The 23,759-nt window shown below is 37.5% G+C and overlaps 1 protein-coding gene across 4 annotated transcripts; it reads right to left on the reverse strand.

Annotated features, from left to right (window-relative positions):
- Positions 1 to 582: 582 nt before the first annotated feature.
- On the reverse strand, positions 583 to 23,243 carry LOC140157091 (gamma-aminobutyric acid receptor subunit rho-1-like). 4 transcript variants are annotated; one of them, XM_072180160.1, is made up of 9 exons: positions 23,046 to 23,243; positions 13,803 to 13,885; positions 12,402 to 12,469; positions 10,289 to 10,506; positions 6,028 to 6,110; positions 5,436 to 5,576; positions 3,939 to 4,168; positions 3,535 to 3,636; positions 583 to 1,145 (listed from the first exon to the last, which is right to left on the reverse strand). In XM_072180160.1, exons 1-9 carry the CDS (start codon positions 23,081 to 23,083, stop codon positions 906 to 908), a joined length of 1,203 nt encoding a protein of 400 aa, XP_072036261.1. In that variant the 5' UTR covers positions 23,084 to 23,243; the 3' UTR covers positions 583 to 905. The 4 variants fall into 4 exon arrangements, with proteins under 4 accessions (XP_072036261.1, XP_072036262.1, XP_072036263.1 ...); XM_072180161.1 differs by lacking the exon at positions 23,046 to 23,243 and adding an exon at positions 15,552 to 15,681; XM_072180162.1 differs by lacking the exon at positions 13,803 to 13,885 and having other exon boundaries at positions 584 to 1,145; positions 23,046 to 23,242.
- Between the last annotated feature and the right edge of the window lie 516 nt (positions 23,244 to 23,759).

Consider the following 23,759-nt stretch of genomic DNA (forward strand, 5'->3'; position numbering starts at 1 on the left):
GCGTGTTGTTATTTTACATAAAATACTTTAATAAAAGCATGCAATTTTGTATACAATGTAAAAACTCTTTATTGTATAATGTTGAAAAAGTTCAGCGCGTGTACTAATAAAATTGTATTCATAAACTGGCCTCAAAAAGAAACAAGTTAATATCTTAAAATCTTGTCCATAAAAATGAACTAAAATTGCACACAGGATTACTTCAATACTCTACTCTAAACACTAGTCGGTAACCAAACAGTTGTCCAACTTACACAACAGCAAAATGCACTGACATGGAACAGCCAAATAATTGGCACATAACGCAAGAAATCTGTGAGTAAGTGGAGTAGTGTGGAACAAGACCTGTTTCTTGTAGGAAGTGAGTGAAAAGCAGAAGCAGCCCCGTTCCACACTATTCCATTTAATCTTTGGAAATGATCACCCGTGTAAAGATCTTGTACGCATTCTCACAAATTTCCTTTGCTGGGTGCCAATTATTCGCCTGTGAATGGAGGCTGTTCCGTGTCAGTGCATTTTGTTGTTGTGTCAGTTGGACAGCTGCTTCGTCACTGACATGTGCTTAGATTAGAGTATTGAAGTAATGTAATTATTGCTCATTTTTATTAACAGGATTTTAAGATAAAAGTTTCTTTTTGAGGCCAGTTTAGGTTTTTTTACTGACTTGTTTGTGTAAAATGGTTTCATAATTTGCGAATGTCGTTCATTTTCTTATTTGTTCATTACCATGTTCGAATTAAAAAAATATAGCCGTAATTTTATTCAAAAAACTATAGATTATATGTTTGTACGAATCCACACCTCTCTGTACGAATCCACACTTAACTGTAGATTCGTGCAGAAAAGTGTTGATTCGTAGAAAACAATTTACAGTTTATTTAATAGACTGACGTCATAGCAATGGTTCAAAAAATCACATAAAACGTCCAGTAATATGCATTAAACGCAAGAAACGCCAACGCAAACAACACTCTTGCTAATTTATCCATGTGCTCGGCACTAAATCCTGTATACTCCGATTTCGATGGTCCTTTTGTCAATTCCTTTGCGTGTGCTCCGCTGTTCTCATTTGTTGATGGGCTGGTGCTGTCGTTCGTGCAGAGGCTGTCGTCGGGTTTTAACTTTGATGCATCATTAGATTTTTTCTGGAAAAGATGACAAAAATATAAATTTAATGATTACATTAAATATATCTATACTATTCTATCAGTCTATAGGTGTAAAATTAATGATTGTTCGTCACCCTTTACAAATGAATGGTATATCTGAATTCCTATGATTTCTTGAAGTTTTTATATTCAGTGATACCAGCGAAAATGTAAATAAAATAGTGTATAAATTGCCTAAAAGCAAAAGATACGTCATTAAAATTATCATTAGGTATTTTTAAAATGAGGAAAACAGCAGTATTGACCAAGTTAAAGCACATTCAAATGCATGCAACTAATTTTTTCTACTTAAAGCCATATTATAACATTTCTTTACAAATAGATTTGTGTTTATTTTCCATAAAATGTTAGCTTTTACTGTCAGATATATCCCCTTTTAATTTTGAGCCGAACAAGTTAGGTAAAGCAAAGAAAATAGGAATTTACTACTAGCGCTATTATGTCACTCCGGCGGTTATAATACGGTACGATCCTCTGGCGTGTGTGTGTGTGTCCCGCACGCCGTGTACGTAGTATGTGTTATGAACATCGCATACGCGTTCGACTAATATTTCTATCGTAATAATAAAACGACGGTTCCGGCGGTTTATTCAAAATCTCGGATTTTGACAAAACTACAGCACCTAAAGTATTGATTTTTGCAGAGAATCTTTGTTTACTAAAAGCTACTAAAGTACATTACAATCGTGTAAAAACCTGAATTTAAATTTTGTTAGGGCGTTCTCCTCAGCAAATGTTATAATATGGCTTTAAGTAGAGAAATTACAGATTCATGTAAAAAGTCTTTTTTGTCTTTATACGCGGTTTTCGCCATAACAACTAGTAGGCTATGTTAGACATCTACTAATAAAGGTGTCAAAATCTGAATTTTACGATACTTCGGATGAGCAAATCACTGAATAGCCTTTAAAAAAATCACGAATACTTTTTATTCGTTCTATAATCTTTACGATTGGTTTCTGTTGGCGGCGAGTGGTCCGAATTTTTTACACGAGTTTTATACCTAATTACATGAAAGCTCAAACATTTTATTCAGTTTCAAGTGGAGCTATTAAAAGTCCATAGCATTGTTGATTTGCATGATTTTGCGAGTCTGCCGTCTTTAAAAAGTGTCACAAATACCGGACCACTGTGACATTCAAATTTTACAATTTGAGTTAGGGTCCGTGAAAATTTTGAAATGTCTATGATCGATCGTAGACATTCTGAAATGTCTCGCCGATTCGATCCATAACTATATCTATGAGGGGGAAATCCTGGTAAAGCCTGATATGATTGTTGGCTAATGTGTTTGTTAGCATTACCAACTAAATCACCAGGGGAAGCTGAAATGATGCGTCATTTCTTAAGATTCAATATACAGATAATTTGTTTGCACATTGGATAGTTGGACATTTTATTTTCTTCTCCTTTATCTGGTCAATTGATTTCAATAATAATGCAAACTGTAGGTGGCGCTATTTATCCTAAATGATATTTATTTTTTTAATTTGCAAGGGGTAGGTGATTAAAAGTGCCATTAAAACAGGTGGAATAGGTTAAACAAGCAACAAAGAAATTATATAAACATATTGCATCAAACAATAAATGTATTTTATATTAAAAGCTTGAAAGAGTAATTTCCAGTAACTAAATAGCGCCACCAATTTTGTCATTAATAGATACATTTTATATCCGAAAAAGCTTTAAAAATAGTGTAAAAGTGAATAATTATTTAAAAGAGGGGAAATTAAAGTGGAAAATGACTCAATAGCATCTGTATATATTAGCATGATATCGTTTTGAGCTCTTAACTTGGTAGTACATGATGTTCTGTTTATAAAACTAATAAATGATTCCATCAAACAGTGTTCCAAACCGTCCCGCTGATCCGCTACTAAATGACTTAACTGGGACAAATGCACGTGAAAATTTGAACGCTAAAATTGGTCGATATTAGGACAATTGTACCTTGGTCAATTTTGTCCCCCTCGAGCCGGGGAAACTTAACCCATCCCCCAGGGCCGGATTTACCATAGGGCCAGATGGGCCCGGGCCCAGGGCCCCTGTGCAGTGTGCATCTTCCATTTCAACCGAAGAACACCATATTTTGGGCCAAAACAAGCTACGCGCGCACTGGCCTGTTGTATAGCAAAATTCAGCTTCAATTTTGGCTAAAATAGTCTAACATTTACATTTTTGCGTCCTAGTAGAATCTAAAAACTTGGCCACTTGAGTGTACATGCCTTCCTCACGGTGCGTTTGGGGCCTCCAAATTTTGGCCTGGCCCAGGGCCCCCAAAAAGGTAGATCCGGCCCTGCCTCCCCCCTCCCCCCTCCCCGATCGGTACGCCTCTGATTTTGAACAAAAGAAATACTGTACATACCATTTTCCTGTCCTGAAGTACGATAAGATAGTTAGTCATGGCATATTCTATCAGCGAGAGGAAAACGAAGATAAGACACGCGGCCATCCATATATCTATAGCCTATAGGGAAAATAAGACATATTGTGGACAGCAAAAATGTAAGGGTTATTATTATTGGTTTGAGCGCTCCCCTGCTGACAATGGTATGTGAACATTAGATCAGGGAAACAATATTACCCCGGATACGTTTGTCACTATAAGATCAATGGGACGTTTTATAATTATCGGAGATTGGTCAGTATGTGAAAATGACAACGAAAGACTCGACATGACAGGTATTATTTTTGTTCAATGATCGTGCCCGTCATATAGATGATTCGTTTAAAGTTCCTTAGTTGGACTATCATCGCCTATTTACTTACCTTCGCCCCTGTGGCATCAGGAAAAGAATCTTGCATAGACGCTGTCATAGTGGTAGCCGTCAGGACTGTTGTGATCCCTAAAGTGATCCGGGCTGGCGCCGCGTGAGCATCAATCCAGAAAGACATCCAAGATATTGTGACCAGGAGTATGCTTGGGATGTAAACTGTAAGGATATAGGCCTGAAGGTGCCGCTTGAAGGTGAAGGTGATCGCTGCACCCGACCAAGTACCTGTAACAATACAGCAGTTATATATCTATTTTATTTATCTTAAAGGAAGATTTCGTGATCCTAGCATCCTCTTTTCGTGATCCTAGCATCCTCTTTTTATGGCATTTTTCAGTATATATCCACGCAAAAAATTTCAGTTGATTCCGATTTTGTGTTTGCGAGTTATGCATGATTATGTGTATGAAACTGCTCCATAGGCCACTGTTGTAATTTCGTTCTGGTATACCAGAACGAAATTCAAATTTGACGATATTTTTGCTAAACGAATTATTCTGCACGAATAAACATTATGTAGTCAGAAGTTTCCAGTGGTATAAAAATTTCAACTCGTTTTGAAAAAAGTGGGGCGATGAGGCTGTGGATCACGAAATGCCCCTTTAATGATTTTATTTATTTATTTATGTTTAGTTGGCAAAACTAACAACAGTACAGAAAATAACAAATAAGCAATCAAGCATCGGCAACACAAGAAACATACAACCAGGATAACCCATAAAGTTGGCTAATTAGCCAACTACTTATTTCCAATGAGATCCATATTGGCCAAATGTTAAGACCATAGTCATATATACCTGTGTACTAATGTATAGGAGGGAGCACGGGAGTGGATGAGTCACCTATAGGCTTTATTGGGTACGCAAGCTCGACGGGCAAAATACCAGCGATATGTAGCCCTATCGCTTCCTTTTTGCGCGTTTAACACCAACTTTATGGAATTTAATTGTACGCAATCGTCATTTTTGGTACAGGTCTGCGGGGCTCGTTTTACTATGTTTACATTTCGCCCTACAAAATCCGGGAAGGGGCAAAATGTATGCTACACCGTAAAGACCACTGTTTTTTGGACTGCGGAGTGCTGAATCGCGAAAGACCAAAAACAAAGCACTAAAACACTATTGCTTTTGATAATTTCAGCTCTAAATGACCCGTACCCCTTAATTACTCATTTCTCGCATATTTTAAGAGGATTTTCAAGATAGAAAGATCTATAATATGAAAGATTTTAATATGAAGACACTTGATTTCGACAGTTGACAGCTCCGAAAGACATCCTTTTACCGACTATTTAAACAAATAAGTACGAGTTTCGTCCATTTTTTGACGTACAGGCCTGCAACAGGATTACAAAACTTCACTTGTCTGGTACCCATACTTTTCTGTTCGGTGATTCATCGTTTTAATAGAGGTGTAATGGCACAACTCCCTTGAAACTTACAGGCATAGCGTTTTTCAAGAAAATAATACTAAATGCTACCACCACACTTACCATTTGACAGTATCTCAAATTTCATGTCGTATGTTTCAGTTGACACATTTGTCAGGTCATATCGAGCCACTATCACATTGGGGTCGACTTCTACACTATTATCAGTAATGGCGAGCAAAATATCCTGCGAAGAATATGCAACTGAAAAAAAAAATATTCGTTATATTTTCATTATTTTACACTCGTACTCCACATGTGATCTTTTCTAATGATCTATTAATATACACACACAACAACATTTGAATTAGTTGTGATCATGCACATATTATATTCGCCGTAGAAGTGATGATGTAACAGGATTAAATACCATAGCAATAGATGAATAGTTTTTGAATATATCGCTACAAGCAGGTTGCACTCATCACCTGCAATCATAGATTGAATACAATACCGCTCTTTTCAAAGATACTAATCTTACAGGTGCGAGTAATCAGCATGATACGATCCAGGTCTTTATCCCTGTTCTTTGACATCTATGGTTCAATGCGTGAACGTTGTAGTGCAGGGCGATATATTCAAAATTTGTATTCATCTATTGCTATGATAGTTTATCCTGTTACATCATCACTTCCACGGCGAATAGAAAACTTACAACTAAACATGTGAATGGAACACGTCTGCGTGTCAAATGGAAATCGGTGTAGTATCATATGGCACACAGTTGTCAAAGAAACTCTAGAATAAAGAAAATAAAAGTATCAAAACGGTTATGGCAGTTTTAAAATAGAAATTCTTTATGAGCATATATGAGCATTTACAAATTATGCTACAAAATTGAATTAATTATATATAGCCTATAACTTTTTGAATATATAACTTTTGAATAGAGTGCTCAATCCCACGAAGGGAGAGCGTATAAAAATTCAAAGTTCAGACCTTCCAGAATAGAAGTCGTAACTCTGAGTTTCAGGCCTAAAGGCGATCGTCAGACGACACGGTGGAGAAAATTTGGCTGGACGACCATCTCTTTGAAATGGAAGAATTTACATTCCATGGTGTCAACATGGTGTCAACAGCCAAACTATTCCGTGTTAGATTCCCAGGCATATACCATAGTGCAGTTATGTTCACGGCGAATTCACCGTGACCTTTCCAACCATAAACCCGCTTAGTGAAGATTAAACAGAGATATGCAGTACTAAACCATTATAGTAATCGATTGTCCAATGCAAATTTATTACCTCTGTGTCAGGTGGCGCTGTGTAGCGCTGCTGTGGTCTTCACAAGAGTACGCCATCTCACTCGATCTGATGCCAAGTGCGTTGCACCTTGCATTCCCTGGTTAGAAACCAGGTTCACGTCATTAGTCCAAGATGTTGGTGGACGTCCTCTTCCTCGTTTGCCTTCCATAGCCCCTTGCAAAATCTGTTTTTCTACACCTCCATGTTTCCTGACAATATGGCCAAAGTACTTCAGCTTTCTCTCCATTATGCCGCTTCTGATGGTTAGACTTGTACCAATCTTGTCGAGGATCCAGGAATTTGTTCTCCTGTCTTTCCATGTCACTCGTAGAAGCCTCCTGTAACACCACATCTCAAAAGCATCTACTCTTTTCCTATCATTCTTGGTCATAGCCCAAGACTCGCATCCATAAGTGGCAATGGAAAACACAGTTGCACGAAGTAGGCGTACCTTGAGGTCAATGGATAGGCCTCTGCTTTTCCATATGCTTGACATGCCCTGCACAGTTGTCCTTGCAATAGCCAGTCTTCTCTTAATTTCAGTTGTGCTGTCACCACTGTTGTTAATCATTGAACCCAGATATTCAAATTGCTTCACCTCCTCAATCTGCTGTCCATCTATCACAAACTCATCACTTTTCCGCTCTCTGTCTACAACCATTATTTTTGTCTTCTTTGTGTTCAGGAGAAGGTGTTTTTCTTCGCTGGCCTCTTTGATGCGCTTCAAAAGTTCAATCAGCTCTACTCTGCTGCTACAAATAAGAGTGGTATCATCGGCGTACCTCAGGTTAGTAATTCTTGTACCGCCAAACTTCACTCCACCTTCAAACCCCTCCAAAGCTGTTCTCATTATGTCTTCAGAGTAGATGTTAAATAGGTTTGGTGATAGCACACAGCCCTGTCGTAAGCCTCTTCCAATCTTGAACCAATCTGTGTCTCCACTACTTGTTCTGACTGCCGATTCTTGGTCTTCATATAAGCAGCTGATCAGATCCACAAGATGACTTGGGAAACCCGTCTTTTTCATAGTTTCCCACATCTGAGGGTGGCTAACACAGTCAAAAGCTTTACTGTAATCTATGAAGCACATGTAAAGAGGAAGTCTATGCTCTCTGCATTTCTCAATCACATTCCTGATATTGACAATTTGGTCCCTAGTACCCCTTCCTTCACGAAATCCTGCCTGCTCATCAGCTATTTCTTCCTCCATTTTGTTCTTCATTCTCTTGATGATGATCTTCAGAAGCACTTTACTTGCATGACAAATCAGGCTGATGGTCCGGTGATTGGCACACTCTTTCAAATTTCCTTCTTTGGCAGTGGAATAAATACTGCCCTGCACCAGTCTCTCGGCCATTTCTTCTTTTTCCAGATGATACCACATAGACGCCACATTAGGTCTATCCCTTCTTTCCCAGTTGCCTTCCACAACTCAGAAGCTACATTATCAATGCCAGGTGACTTAGCATTTTTCATTTTTTCCATGGCAAGCTCAACTTCAGATCTCAATGGTGGAGGTTCTTCCTCACTCGTTTCACACTGTACATACACCTTGTCATCTTGTGCCTCAAACAGCTGGGAACTATACTGAACCCATCGCCTTTTGATGTCTACACTTTCGGTAAGAGTGTTACCTTTCTCATCATTTATAACATCCATCCTGGGGGTCCACTTCTTGGTAAGTTCTTTGGCAATACCAAAAGCTATTTTTGAGTCACCCTTACATCTTTCCATTTCCACACATTTCCTTTCGATGTAGTTTCTTTTGTCCTCCTTAACACTTTTGGAGACCTCTTTGTTTAAGCGTGCCCATTCTTCCTTTCCTCCATCTGCCTTTGCTCTCTTCCTGTCATCAGCTAGGTTTAAGGTCTGCTGAGAGATCCACGGCTGTTTCCGTTTCATCTTTCTAGGGATGTACTTCTTTGCTGTGCTCTGGACTGCTTCTTTCATGTCTTCCCACAATTCATTTGGGGTCTGCTCCTCTTCATTAACTTTCAGTAACTCGTCAAACCTGTTCTTCACATCTACTGAATATTGAGTGGGAATGGTGTCAACATCATACCTGGTAGGTGGTGCATTGCCTCTCTTAGCTCTCAGTTTTAGTTTTACTTTGGCTACAAGTAGCTGATGGTCACTACCACAGTCAGCGCCTGGTCGTGTCCTGACATTTTGGAGTGATGTTCTCCACCTCTTCCTGACCATGATGTAATCGATCTGGTTTCTTGTTCTATCTCCTGGGCTCATCCAAGTCCACAGTCTCCGTGGATGATGCTGAAATAACGTGTTCCCAATGACTAGGTTATTAGCTTCACAAAATTCCTCCAGTCTGTCTCCACGTTCATTTCTGATCCCAAGTCCATATTGGCCTATACACCCAGTTTTCTCCTTCATTTTGCCAATCTTAGCATTCCAATCCCCCAGTACGATGAGTAAGTCTCTTCTAGGTATACTATCCATAACTCCTTGTACCATCTCATAGAAGTCTGTCATCTCGCTCTCTGATGCATCTGATGTTGGTGCATACACTTGTATGATAGATACATTTAAAGGATGTCCTTGCAGTCTTACAGTCATCACTCTTTCATTTATTGGATTATATCCCAAAACACACTTGGCTGTGGTTCTTTCTATTATGAAACCCACACCTCCTCGTTTCCTTCCAGTATCTTTTCCAGAATAGATGAACATACTTCCATCATCTGTAGTGAACCTCCCTTGACCAAGCCACCACAACTCTGTTACTCCTAGGATCTTAATATTGTTTGCAACCATCTCCTTCTCCACAACTTCAATCTTTCCTCCTGACATACTGCGTACATTCCATGTAGCAATATGTATTGGCTTCCTTAAAGGGGTGCTGTTCCTTTCCTTCCTGGGACCATCAAGAACAGGACTTCCTGTAGCAGGCTTTAATCCTGATCTGTCATCACCAACAGGTGTACTCTGAGCAGCATCTCTCTCTTCCCCAGTAGCCATTGACGTATCTTCCGGCCTGCGGGTCGCACCTTCCGATACCATCGTTTTCTTTTGACTTTGTACTCTCATGCTTACATTCAAGGCCAAATAGTACGGTGGGTGGCCAGGTCCTTCCGTACCAACAGTAGAGGGCCATTCCTGAGTTCTTACAGTACTAGCCTCCTCTTGACACAAACCATCTCCCTGGATGCCAGATATGAGCTTTGTGTAATTGTGTTTTGTCGTTGACCATACGGTTGATTCCTCCGGCGCAACACATACATCAATGCTGTTGACCACTGACGACTATTTAAACCATAGCTAGTAAATTTATTACCACGTGATAATATTAATCCAATGAGCGATCGAATTGTCCGCTACGGTCGACTAATCCAATCGATAATGCCGCTATTGACTGTCATTTACTCATCAAGGCGGTCCCCCGTTATTATAAGGACTATGCTAATGATTTAAAAATTGACATGTAGAAAATAAACCATACTTGATTGACAGAAAGTACTAAATTTGTACCTATTTCGGTTTCGTGACACCCCTCTTCCAAATGCGACCAAGCCAGGGCGGCCCGGTGAAGCAAAATGTGCATTGGAATAACACGGGAGTTTGGATATAGATGGTAGGATTTCTTTTTCATACAAATGTATGGTCTCCCGTAATTAAAGCTTGTACCGGGTTGAAAATGGGGATGTACAACTTTACCTCACGACATATCGGCATTTTCCGTCTGGTAAAATACTGAGCATTTGGTTGGCTTCGATAATATTATGATGATGTCCTTCTTTCTCATACATGAAGAAAACATCAGGAATCCAAAACTTTTGAATATCGTGTCCTTTTAAGATGATATAGTTTTCACCAGTGTAATTTAACCTAGTGTCAACCCAATCCATCGCTGTATAAAAACTGGAAGAGAAATCCTGGAATAAAGAGTGGCTCGTATTAGTACTGGTATATGGAATCAGAGACGGATCCATCTCATGGTCATGAAAGGTTTTCAGGCTCGATTCGCTCGCACTAATTTTACGGCAAATGCAATTGTATCATGTGGCCATTCTTGGGCTCACCCGGGGTACCTCCGCCTAAGCGTCGGAGACGGAAAATTGTGCAAAAATGGTATTTACCAAAAAATCGTCAAAATATGTTTTTCCTTCCCCCTGGATCCGCCATTCAAATAAATTACAATAGAAGTCAAGAGTCAAGACGCAGGTTTCATTATGCCTCAAATCACTTTTTCATTGGTCAAATCAGTGCAGAGTAGGTTAGATATTAATATTGAAAGTTAGATCATATAGATGTCCTATAGATGAATTGACCTATGATGTCACATGTTTACATTCAGACCGCCCTCTGTTGTTTCAAGCCAGGCAGAATAATGCAGGAGTGTCTATGGCAGACTACATTAAGCTTTTGGAAATCCAACTTTTAAAACCTTTGAAGTTTTGTGTGATATTATATATATATAGCTTGATGCATTTGTAAACAAGTATGATAACATTAAAGAGTTTCATTTGTAGGATTGTTTCAAGCAATTAATGATTTTTTGGTAGACAAATCCAGTAAAATAGTACTCACTTTCTGAGCTTTCGATGACCGGTTATGTCATCTTGATCACAGATGTCCAGGCTCACTGCACTTCCCGCTGTGGGACTTGGTAGTCTCATTCCCACAGGTTCTTGATTGGCTTAGCAGCGAGTCGTAGACGTGATCTAGAGAATACATCCCAATGTCTCGATTCATGGTTTTGTCGCCCCTCCTCCCAACACCCATTACACCAGAAACTGGGCGTAATCCGGACACTACTAGATAGAATGCAGAATGTAGTTACTGAAGAAGAAGATAAGAAAGAGGAAGAAGAAAGAATTAAGAAAGCGTTAACAAACTGTGGTTATCCCAGATGGTCATTTGACAAAGTAAAACATCAAATGTCAAACAAATCAAAGAAGGAAACCAAAGAAAAGAAAAACGACAATGACCCGTCGAAAGGTATGGTTGTACTACCATACATAGAAGGACTCTCAGAAAAACTACAACGTATCTTCTGGAAACACCGTATTGCCACCGCTATGAGGCCCCATAACACGCTTAGGAACTTACTTGTCCATCCAAAAGACAAAATTGAATCCAACAAGACTTGCGAAGTTGTTTATAGTGTAGACTGCAAGGGATGTGACAAAACTTATATCGGTGAAACAGGAAGAGCATTCGGAACCAGATTAAAAGAACATCAGAAAGACGCAGAGAAAGTAAAGAGCAGAACTTACACCAGAGCAAAAAGAAAAGAATCCTTACAGAACAAAACAAATCTGCCATAACAGACCACATCGCACAAGAAAACCACGTTATCAACTGGGAGGGGCTAAAATTATAGACAAAGACTCAAATCAATTCACCAGAAAAATCCGTGAAGCCATGTGGATCAGGAGGAGGGCGACAAAACCATGAATCGAGACATTGGGATGTATTCTCTAGATCACGTCTACGACTCGCTGCTAAGCCAATCAAGAACCTGTGGGAATGAGACTACCAAGTCCCACGGCGGGAAGTGCAGTGAGCCTGGACATCTGTGATCAAGATGACATAGCCGGTCATCGAAAGCTCAGAAAGTGAGTACTATTTTACTGGATTTGTCTACCAAAAAATCATTAAAAGTATGATAACATTTTTAGTATTATTTGCTTTGAAACCATGCAAAGTTAATGAAACAAATCAGCTTCTTCAATGTAAACTATAGTGTTTTTTATGCCTGGCACCTCATCAACGGCAGGAAAATACAATTACAGGAATGGTCTATAAACTATGTTATTCCTCTTACCATAGTGCGTTCCTCAAGTGGGCCAATACTTTCCATAAAAACAATAAGAGACACAGTTGTTGGCGGACCTGAAAAATCATATCAGATATATTTGTATGATTGCGTGTTGAGAAACAAGTCAAGAACATAAAAATGTCACTAACTTCTAATGTTTGCCCGAGTGCTACATAATCAGGCTTTTGCCCCTGATTTATAGAGTATTCATCTTCCTCTAAGGCAAGTCCATCCCAGGGAAAAACTAACATCTTTCCCTACCAGAACCACACTTGGCACATATGTTGCTTGGGTTAATAGGATAAATAAAGCCCACTGGTTATCTCGATTTTTCCCCAAATCCAAGATGGCGCCCAAAATCACCAAGTGTTCACCAGAAATATGACTATATATTGCGTAATCCTATAGGGACACGACATTACAAATACAATGGGTGCCAACAAACTTAAGATTAGATAGCTATTATGCAACTTTCTTTCGTTAATGAAACAGCCGAGTGATAGTCCTTTTTGTCACGTTACAAAACTTTATTGCTGACCCATTGATTTTCGCTTTCTGATGCATTATGGGGTTCCAAAATGATACTTTCTTTCAATCAATTTGCTTTGGAACACCGCAATGCGCCGGAAGGCTGTGATCGATGGATCGGCAATGAAGTTCATTGATCATTCGATTTTATTCTTGGTTATATATTTAGTTCATATTGTTGCTCTTTTGTTTAACATGTTTAAATTTGTTTGTTTCCTTTTATATTAATGTAAGAACGTACCGTCTACCGTCGGGTAGACGTGTGCCGCTGTTATAAAAGCGTTGTTCTAATAAAATTATTATTATTATTATCAGAGCAAATAAATTTCTGTCGTGTAATTTTCAAGTAATGAATTTTTTAATTAATTTAGTCCTGTACACTGGATCATTTTTCGTAGAATGTAAGAAAACTGCCCCCCAAAAAAAAAAAAGATTTATCTTTGACTTTGACTTTGAAAGAATACTCTGCAACTCCTCTGATGAGGTCACCCGCAGAGGGTAGTGGGTGCGCACGAGGGTTTGCTAGTTCTTTTTTGCTGAGGTCTCTCTGAGATATGCTGTAACTTGAGTCTTGAATGTGTCTGGGCTTGCTATGTTGATTATGTGTTCAGGAATATAGTTCCATTCAGCAATGGTACGTGGAAAAAAGGACTGATTGAAGCAGTCCTTTTGGCAAATGGTCTATTAAAGGCTTTTGTATTCTGCAGACGGGTTGGGCGCTGTTTAGGGGTGACGAAATAAAATAAGTTCTGTAAAGTATGACTACCCTGATATTGCTGTAATGCATTATGGGAAATACTTCCAGAATTGGAATGTTTCCAGAAAAGGAAACTCTGCCGAACTGTTAAAGGGTTGCAAAATATTAAAGTAAGACAATACCTTCATGGTCAGGTCTGATGCTATGGTCGTAGCCTGTTAAAAGTTCTTGTATTGTTGCCGTTATATTTGAAGCTACAACAGACCTAATAGAAAAGTATATAATAATAGGAAATTAAAGTGTTAAGTATATTCTTTGGTTAATCAATAAACTTTGGCTCCTCCTCGTACAGTTGTTGACAGTGGTGGCACCAGGAATTTTTTTCCGGCGGCATTGAGAGACAACGTTTTTCCGAGGGGAAAATCTGAAAATACGCCACAAATAGTGGAATTTTCATTCCTTGGTTATACCGTACTGATTATTGAGCAAATCCACCCCCTTTATGATGATAGGGGGTTGTATAATTATAGTGGAAGGGGGTGTTTGCTTCCAATATATGGCAGACTGGTGTAACTCCACTGCAGAGTTGTGATAAACTAGGCCGACTCATTATTAGAAACGTCAACATTAGTTTTATTTAAAAAACATTATACATATCAATTTGTTAGCGTTCTTTAGCAAAGTCATAGTTCATTGAATTTACAACTGTATGACAAAACAGGCGAAATCAGTAACTTTTTGCACAAGATTTGCAATTAAAGAGATTGGCCATTACTCATTCTAATTAAGCTAGTATTATGGCCAATATAAGTGTGCTCTTTCATTTAATGACATACAATTTGAAAAATTTTGTAAGGAACAATTGAGGTTTTGACTTTTAAAACCTACATTTTGGTCAAAATATGTGCTTGGATAGGTATTTTCAACAACCGATTTACCACATTCGCGTTGCTCTAACATTGAATTGCGTACCTGTTGACCTAATAAAAAAAGTGCTTTTAGGGAGACGTGTTAGTTTTTCGTTCGACATCAAAATGTTTCTGATTGGATGAAGGGAACACTTTTTTACAAAAACCAATCACAGACGTCTATTTCCCACTAGATCTCACACAGCTGTTATGATGCTTTTCACTCAACCGTGTAGTATAACACAGACTGCGTGGAGACTAGACTCGCTGTGTTGGAAATATCTGTATACTCGGGTGTATTATATTATTATTATCCCAATTCCACTATATGGGGGGCTAGACACAGGCCTTCAACATAGGCGAATTGTGCGTGTAAGAGTAGTATCGCTATTTTTTAAGACTGTTCATATATGACATTTAAATGTCACGGATGAACATTAAATTATGTCATTCACCAGGAGCTCATTCACCTGAACTCGAACATCATAGGTGCCAGTACTGATAGAGGTGCCGTCATCAGTTGTTGCACACGCTAGATAGGTTCTAATTCTCAAAAATTATATTATTATTATTATTATTATTATTATTATTATTATTATTATTATTATTATTATTATTATTATTATTATTATTATTATTATTATTATTATTATTTAATATTATTATGGTTGTTGTTGTGGCTGACACGATCTTGAAAATCTGAAGAAACAAGTTTTTACTGTACAAAAGAATAACGATCCTAATTTTTCGAAATTACAGAAAAAGATGTTTTTAGTTTGTTTGTTTTTCAGAATTTTAACATCCTGAATATTTGTTTAAACAGCTACATTTTCATCATACTTCTAAACTAATTGAAGTGAATTGATACAATAGAGAAATATCCTAATTCACACATAATGCTACTTTTAATTACCGTATACCTAAAACTATTTATTTTCTTTCGTGCATGTGTGAAAAATGCATTGGTAGGACTGTAGTAATATATTACACGCGACGTTTATTAGTAAAAAAAAATCAACCTACCTTTGGACAATTATTGCCAGAATCAGCAGCCAATGCATCTTGTTGTAATCCCAATAATTATTCCACTCTATGGGGGAGGGGGCTAGACACAGGCCTTCAACATCATAGGCGAATTGTGCGTGTAAGAGTAGTATCGCTATTGTTAAAACTGTTCTGCGTGACATTTAAATATGATATTTAAATGTAACATAATCATGATAATGAACATTAAATTATGTCATTCACCAGGAGCTCATTCACCTGAACTCGATCACCATAGGTGCCAGTACTGATAGCTGCCGTCTTAAGCTGATGCACACGCTAGATAGGTTCCAATTATATTATTATTATTATTATTATTATTATTATTATTTTTATACATTTTCATCATACTTCTAAACTAATTGAAGTGAATTGATACAATAGAGAAATATCCCAATTCATACATAATTAATAGCCGTTTTTATTAAGCTAATTAGGTATATACATGTTTTTGGCTATTATCTCCGAAAATAATATTTAAGAAAAAATCCGAATTCTCTTCCACAGAGAACTGCGAAGAAATGCAACATTTTTTCTCTATCATTTAAGTGAGATTTCTGAACAGATATACATTTCTTGCCAATTTTAAAATTATAAAATGTGAAAATAATGAGCGAAATGTTAAACCATTTTATTTCATTTAAAGTCCCATTCAGTGATCCCAGCGCAAGTGTAAAAAAATTAAAATTGTTTATAAATTGTTTAAAAGTGAAGGAAAAGTCATTCAAATTATCGTTTGGTATTTTTGAAATGAAAATGCAGTTTAATTTGTACATATCAAATGAAACACAAAATTATCCCTGCAGCTGAAATGGAATCGCCCTCGTGAGGTCACAATTGGGTGCCTTGTTTGGTCGGTGGCCATTTTGTTTGCTAATGCCATTCTCTGTCAGTTTTTCAGCAAGAACGGACGCAGAAATTTTTAATCGTCATTTTCAAAATTTGCATCGCAATCATCATGGCATTGGACACGTGATGCTCACTCTTGGTATATAAAAGCCATAATTTATGAGTGAATTTAATTGTCAATTTCAATCTTTTGGCAACATGGTTCAAACATTTTGTTCTGAATTGGAAAATCGGTCTTTGTATATAATAACCATATGAGTGATTTTAATTTCAATCCGTTTAGCGCAATCATGATGGGCGTAGACACGTGATGCTCTCTCTGGGTAAAGTTATAATAATAGTCATAATATGAGTGAATTTCATGGTCAATTTATCGCAATCATCATCATGGCCGTAAACGCGTGCTTCTCTCTCTTGGTATATAAAAACCATATGAGTGAATTTAATTGTCAAATTCAATTATGTCGTCTATGTCGTCTATGAAAAACAAAACGGCCTTTAAAAATAAATAGATAAATAAGTAAATTTTAAAAAATGAATAAAAAATGGATTTAATTATGTGTTTTTTTACATTTATTACAAGTTCAATCCAAGGTTGTCGGAGTTCAAATAGATTAATAAAGGAGTTGAATTGTCGAATATATTGGATGTCATTTATAGACAGGCATGAATTATACACAAAGTAAAATGGCTTTGCTGGCAGAATTTGCTTCTCTTTTTCTGTCTTTTAATTCACTGCAGGTCATGTGGTTACTTCGAGACAGGTGGTAGAAGGAGGACATCTTGCGGGATCTGCAACAGAAAGTCGTAATTACCATGCCTATGACAGTGGATGGAGTATATTTTGAATCGTAACCTGGCTCTATGGGGAGGAACGATCTTTGTTAGAGCACAAGTATGATGGAAACGGTAACTTCTCTAATGGTGAAATTTTATTGTGTATAACAACTAACTACATTTAGAGCATGTACAGATAACGAAGAATCTTCATCTACATTAGATACAGTGTATCCTTGAAAGAGAGTATTGTTGCACCTTAATATGGCGAGGAAGCGAACCAAAATGCAAGTGGTGAACGGGAAGATTATATATTATACAGTTCTTCATGCGAGTAAAAATAGCATAAGCAAAGCTCTGTATGCTAACAAGTCCATGTCAAAAATGCTTCTACGAATGGAGCTGCAATAAAGGATAGAGGAAGATCATTCCATAGTTTGATGGAAATGCTAAAATTTATTTTGTACCACTGATTGGGCTTATATTATTCTTGGGCAATATGTCCATGTCAAATAATACAAGAAACAGATGAAGGAAGCGGTGGATGTCAAAAATGCTTCTACGAATGGAGCTGCAATAAAGGATAGAGGAAGATCATTCCATAGCTTGATGGAAATGCCAAAATTTATTTTGTACCACTGATTGGGCTTATATTATTCTTGGGCAATATGTCCATGTCAAATAATACAAGAAACAGATGAAGGAAGCGGTGGATGTCAAAAATGCTTCTACGAATGGAGCTGCAATAAAGGATAGAGGAAGATCATTCCATAGCTTGATGGAAATGCCAAAATTTATTTTGTACCACTGATTGGGCTTATATTATTCTTGGGCAATATGTCCATGTCAAATAATACAAGAAACATATGAAGGAAGCGGTTGCAGGAAACTGCAGAATTATCTTGGTGTCATCAATGGATCATTTTAGTGATAAAATGTCATACATTAAATGCTGAAGCGATCTGAAGGCAATTGAAGTAAGTGGATTTATCTCGGAGTAGCTAATTAACCAAACTCGTTGCTGCATGAATTATCTTTTAGGTGTCATAGCACATCAGACAACTTGACTTTTGCTAGTTGGAGAAATAACGGCAAACTTTTGCTAGTTGGAAAAAGAACCCCAAATTCTATGGGGTAGAATTCAAATTGAAGTGAAATATTGCTCATCATATCAAACTTTTATAGATGTTCATATTAATAAAACAAGGGAAATGTGTGTATTTGCAGATAGGGTGCGCAGGTGCAGAGTCCGAATAAAACTTATTTACTAGGGGAACAATTATTCATCAAGTAAATTATTGCAAATTGGCAAGGCTTTCAATCAAATTACCTTTTACACTATACTTTTTGTCACCTAACTATTCTCCGACACAGGTTGGGGGTAGTCTGTTAACATAGGCAGAAGGAAATGCATATAATATATTACCTATTGTTAATGGCTAGTCGAGCGGTTATTACCAAATTTTTCTGTATCTATCAAACAAAGACTGGATCTTCATTATCAACAAGTTAAGCATGTGCGTGATTAAATGTGGTAATAATTGTATCTATCAAACAAAGAGAATAATTTGTCATTAATTGAATTACAGTTTCATCTATTATGGCATACTTATAATTTCACCGCCTCGTAAGTTTCGCTTATAGACTGTAGGTAGTTACTATCAGAGGCATAAGGATATGCATATAACATATTACATATAGTTAATGGCTACATTGAGTAGAGGATTATTATGAAATTATCAAAACAAATTCATGGTAAATGATTTCTTATTCGTATCTATCAAACGAAGTCCAGAACTCTTGTACATTATTATTATGTTTTCATGGTTTTAGTATAGTAAGGTGTGTATATGAGTTCTATCATGCGTAATTTTTATGTATACTATTTTGTTCAGCATGTAGGCCCTGTTTTTTATTTTTTATTTAGTGGGTGTATTTTAATATTCTGTGCAGCGCCGCGCTTTGAGGATGTTTTTTACATCGTGGGGCGCTTTATAAATCCCATGTATTATTATTAAATTGCAGTTAAATTAATTCACGGATAGACCAGGGTAGTCATTTAAAGAAGCAAAAAGAATTTCAGATAACATAATTAATGTACATTGCTATAAGAGTGTTATCAAGTTTGGTAAAACAAATGGTTTTCTTTTGGTACCTATCAAACAGAGAACAATTCTTCATTATTATTAACTTTGGTAAATCAAAGTTATGATTTTAAACGTACTGTAGGACAGATTCGTTCACCATGTATGGCAAATTGACCTTATAGTTTCATTTATCGGTAAATTGGTCGCTAAAACATTTGTCCTAGTTGGTATGTACAAATAGGCTATGTGTAGTCCGAAACAGACGGAAATTCATAGATTATAGTAATGTTTTTCGGTATGTCAGTGTTTTAAATAGGTTATCACCTAGTTGTTACTCCTGAAGCAGAAGGAAATTCACAATTTTTACAATGGTAACTCGTTAATAAGTAATAGTAGGCCTATTAAGCTACTATAACACTCATTCATGATAATTGACAGTGGTCAAAAGATGAGAAGTAGACACTCACTCGACAGTAGCATAATTATCTCATCGCACATGTTCAGAAGGAAGGAAATTCAAATAATTCAAAACAATCCTTGTGAAGTTATAATAGTCAGTGGGTTTTGTTGTTTTCTTTTCGGGGTTTTCTCGTACGTGGATGTACCAGATGGCCAAAACAAAGCATTGGCAGGCATTCTTTTCCACTAGTACTGCATAAGAATGCTCACTAGGTAGGACTGTTGATCCAATCAGTCAAGTTAAATCCTAAACTTTTTAGCACCAACATTCGTCACCACCAACAATGGCAGGTTTATAAGTTGGGACAAACTATTTTAAGAACACTATAAGGAGATCATAAACAAGGAAGGGAAAGACAGCCAAGAGCTCGCCTTATTGGTAAAGCATAAAAATCTCGAGGGGGGGGGGGGTGGTTTGGCAATTTCCTTGCATGTGATGACAAGGAACTTGGGTAGCTTAGCAGTTTTGGATCATTTTTCTAAAATGATCGATTTAATGTACAGAATTATACATGTACTACATTAATAAATTCGATTTAGTAGTTCCAATATCCGGAGGTATCTATCTACTGGGTATTTGGCATGGGTATATTTACCGATGTCCACTATGTAATCTGAATATGAATATAATAGGAAAATGAGAAAGGTATCAGCCATTTAATTTCTTTTGACGCGCTAGATGACTGCCTAGCGAATTCATGTAAGTCCGCGGCATTTTATATTCTCTCCATTGGTATTATGGAGCTTTTTATTTCCTCCTCCGAGGAGATGATCGTGTAGAGGATTGCCTAGCGAAATATTTGTCCATTGGTATATGGAGCTTTTCCTCCTCGATAAGGAGTTGATCGCTAGATGAGTGCCTAGCAAAATAGTTCCCAGTGTGTTAAGGGGAACTCTTGGGTTATAGGCGCAACAAGCTTCCCAGTAATTGTTGGGAGGCTCGGTCGGGTATTTACTCCGTTCGAAAAAGTTGTCCAGAAATCATTATTATTTGGCTGATTCCAGGGAATTTTCTAAAAACATTGCTTGAATAAATTATGCGTTCTTTCTGAATGGCTGACCAGAGGCCCAAATTTTGGTGTAAGTGTTTTCGTCATTTCAGTGTCTGGGGATAATGCAGTTTAATTTGTACATATCAAATGAAACACAAAATTATCCCTGCAGCTGAAATGGAATCGCCCTCGTGAGGTCACAATTGGGTGCCTTGTTTGGTCGGTGGCCATTTTGTTTGCTAATGCCATTCTCTGTCAGTTTTTCAGCAAGAACGGACGCAGAAATTTTTTATCCCACCCACCACTCCCCATATGTAATATTTGATATCTGTTTAAAATTGATTTCAAGAGTTTGATAGTGGGTCATAAAATTTGAGTCTCGCAGTAGTGAGACAAGTACATATAAAGTGTCGGTCTTCAAATTAAAAGGTAATTAGGAATGAGATGAAATACGAAGGAGAAATGTAAATATATGCGATTGAGATTTCTCCGAATTTGAATAATATTCTAATTACATTGAGGTTTGTTGAGTTACATAGTATTACGACTATTGTATACGGGTGTGAGAGTGTGCGTGAGTATATCACTTTAGGTTCAGTTTCTATCTCAGCACTCAGCAACACATTCTATTCTGTTGCGCAGTTGTATTTTTTTTAAATTCTATTTTGTATAATGGGTTCACTCTAATGTGTCTTCAGAAGCATTAACAAAATCGATACAATTGGTACCACTTTCAGTCTTAGGTGGAAATACACTTCAGTCTTAGGTCGAGTAATTTTAATTATAGCAGGACGGGAGGAATTAACACCAGGTTGGCATGGGATAGCTAGACAGGGGCCAAGTACTATGCCCTCAGATTTTCTTGTTCATCAAAGTATAAATAAAAATGAAATATTGGGTTCAAGTTTTTATGAGGTTGCGCAGCCGGCTGGTTATCGCGTTAATTTCTGTTAAAGGCTGCCTTTTGTGTTAGACATGGTATCCTAGTTATGTATTCGAAAAAAAAAAATCATAAATGTGCAGAGCATGGCACTGTGTTTGCTTGGCGTTGGCAGCGAAAAATAACGGGTTTTGCAATTAACTCCTTCAACATGTTCAAATCGGGTTAATGGTCCACTGTGGTGAAGAGGCCTCAATCGTAAAATTCAGAGGCTCTTCAAATAATCATAAGTGTGGATCTTGCGGTATTTACTAGCAAAGGGAATGAGGGGATCAGAAATAGCTTATTCCATGGTACAGGGTACGGATGTTAACAAGTAGTCCTTGTGGCAGTTTTTGGATCATTTTTCTAAAATGATCGATTTAATGTACAGAATTATACATGTACTACATTAATAAATTCGATTTAGTAGTTCCAATATCCGGAGGTATCTATCTACTGGGTATTTGGCATGGGTATATTTACCGATGTCCACTATGTAATCTGAATATGAATATAATAGGAAAATGAGAAAGGTATCAGCCATTTAATTTCTTTTGACGCGCTAGATGACTGCCTAGCGAATTCATGTAAGTCCGCGGCATTTTATATTCTCTCCATTGGTATTATGGAGCTTTTTATTTCCTCCTCCGAGGAGATGATCGTGTAGAGGATTGCCTAGCGAAATATTTGTCCATTGGTATATGGAGCTTTTCCTCCTCGATAAGGAGTTGATCGCTAGATGAGTGCCTAGCAAAATAGTTCCCAGTGTGTTAAGGGGAACTCTTGGGTTATAGGCGCAACAAGCTTCCCAGTAATTGTTGGGAGGCTCGGTCGGGTATTTACTCCGTTCGAAAAAGTTGTCCAGAAATCATTATTATTTGGCTGATTCCAGGAATTTTCTAAAAACATTGCTTGAATAAATTATGCGTTCTTTCTGAATGGCTGACCAGAGGCCCAAATTTTGGTGTAAGTGTTTTCGTCATTTCAGTGTCTGGGGATAATTTGGCAATACACGAAGAAAACAGCAGAATTGTAGACGTTGAAGCTCCATTAAATTACAGATTAGTGTAAATGCACTTTATTGTGTCTTAAATACACGGCTTTCGACTGAACCACTAGCAGACTATGTTAGCACATCTATGGCAAAGACAAAGGTACCAAAATCTGAATTTTGATGATGTTTACGATCGTCCGCATGAGCAAATCACTGAATGGGCTTTAATAATTAATCATAATATTGTGAAACTTCTAGCTACTTTGAAGTACCGCTTGAAGTATAGCTAAAAATACTTATTTCTTTCATGCATGTGTGAAAAATGCATAGTTTGTCTCTCTATTGCTACATTACACGCGAAGTCAGTCAGGTTTAGTAACAATGTCAACCTACCTTTGGACAAGTATCGCTAAAATCAGCAGCCAATGCATCTTGTTGTAATCCCAATAATTATTCCACTATATGGGGGAGGGGGTTACACACAGGCCGTCAACATCATAGGCAAATTTTGCGTGTAAGAGTAGTATCGCTATTTTTAAATATGATATTTAAATGTCACGGATGAACATTAAATTGTGTCATTCACCAGGAGCGCTTTCACCTACACACACCATAGGTGCCGTCATCAGCTGTTGCTCACGCAAGGTTCCAAGCCAGGCATACATTGAAATAACAGATGTGGAAATAGGAGTATAAACTGACCAGTAGATACAAGTTGTAGTCCTACTGTATATGGCATATTGGATGGCCTAGGGGAAAGTTAACCCATATTTGCAAGACTAACCTTGCCTTCAAGGTGAAACAAACCTACTCATTTTACCCTCTGGCCATGGGCTGGCCTGGTATCAGATCTTACCCAGGGAAAGATGACATTCCAATGTATGCCTTTTCTCCCATGATGGAACTCTCCCATAAACTCTTTAAAAAAAGGGTTCTTTTAAACTGAAAGGACCCACTTCTGGTTTTTGTTTAATGGTTCTTTATCTTTATCCCTGTGCAGTATAGTTTGTGGCATAAATATCATATAGTATAACCTTATGTAGTTCCGTTAAAGGCTCCACTATCAGGAGAGATCTAGTAACCATTTCTGAGAGCGTGTGGGCATAG

The sequence above is a fragment of the Amphiura filiformis genome, chromosome 7, assembly GCF_039555335.1.
Source record: "Amphiura filiformis chromosome 7, Afil_fr2py, whole genome shotgun sequence".
NCBI lineage: Eukaryota > Metazoa > Echinodermata > Ophiuroidea > Amphilepidida > Amphiuridae > Amphiura > Amphiura filiformis.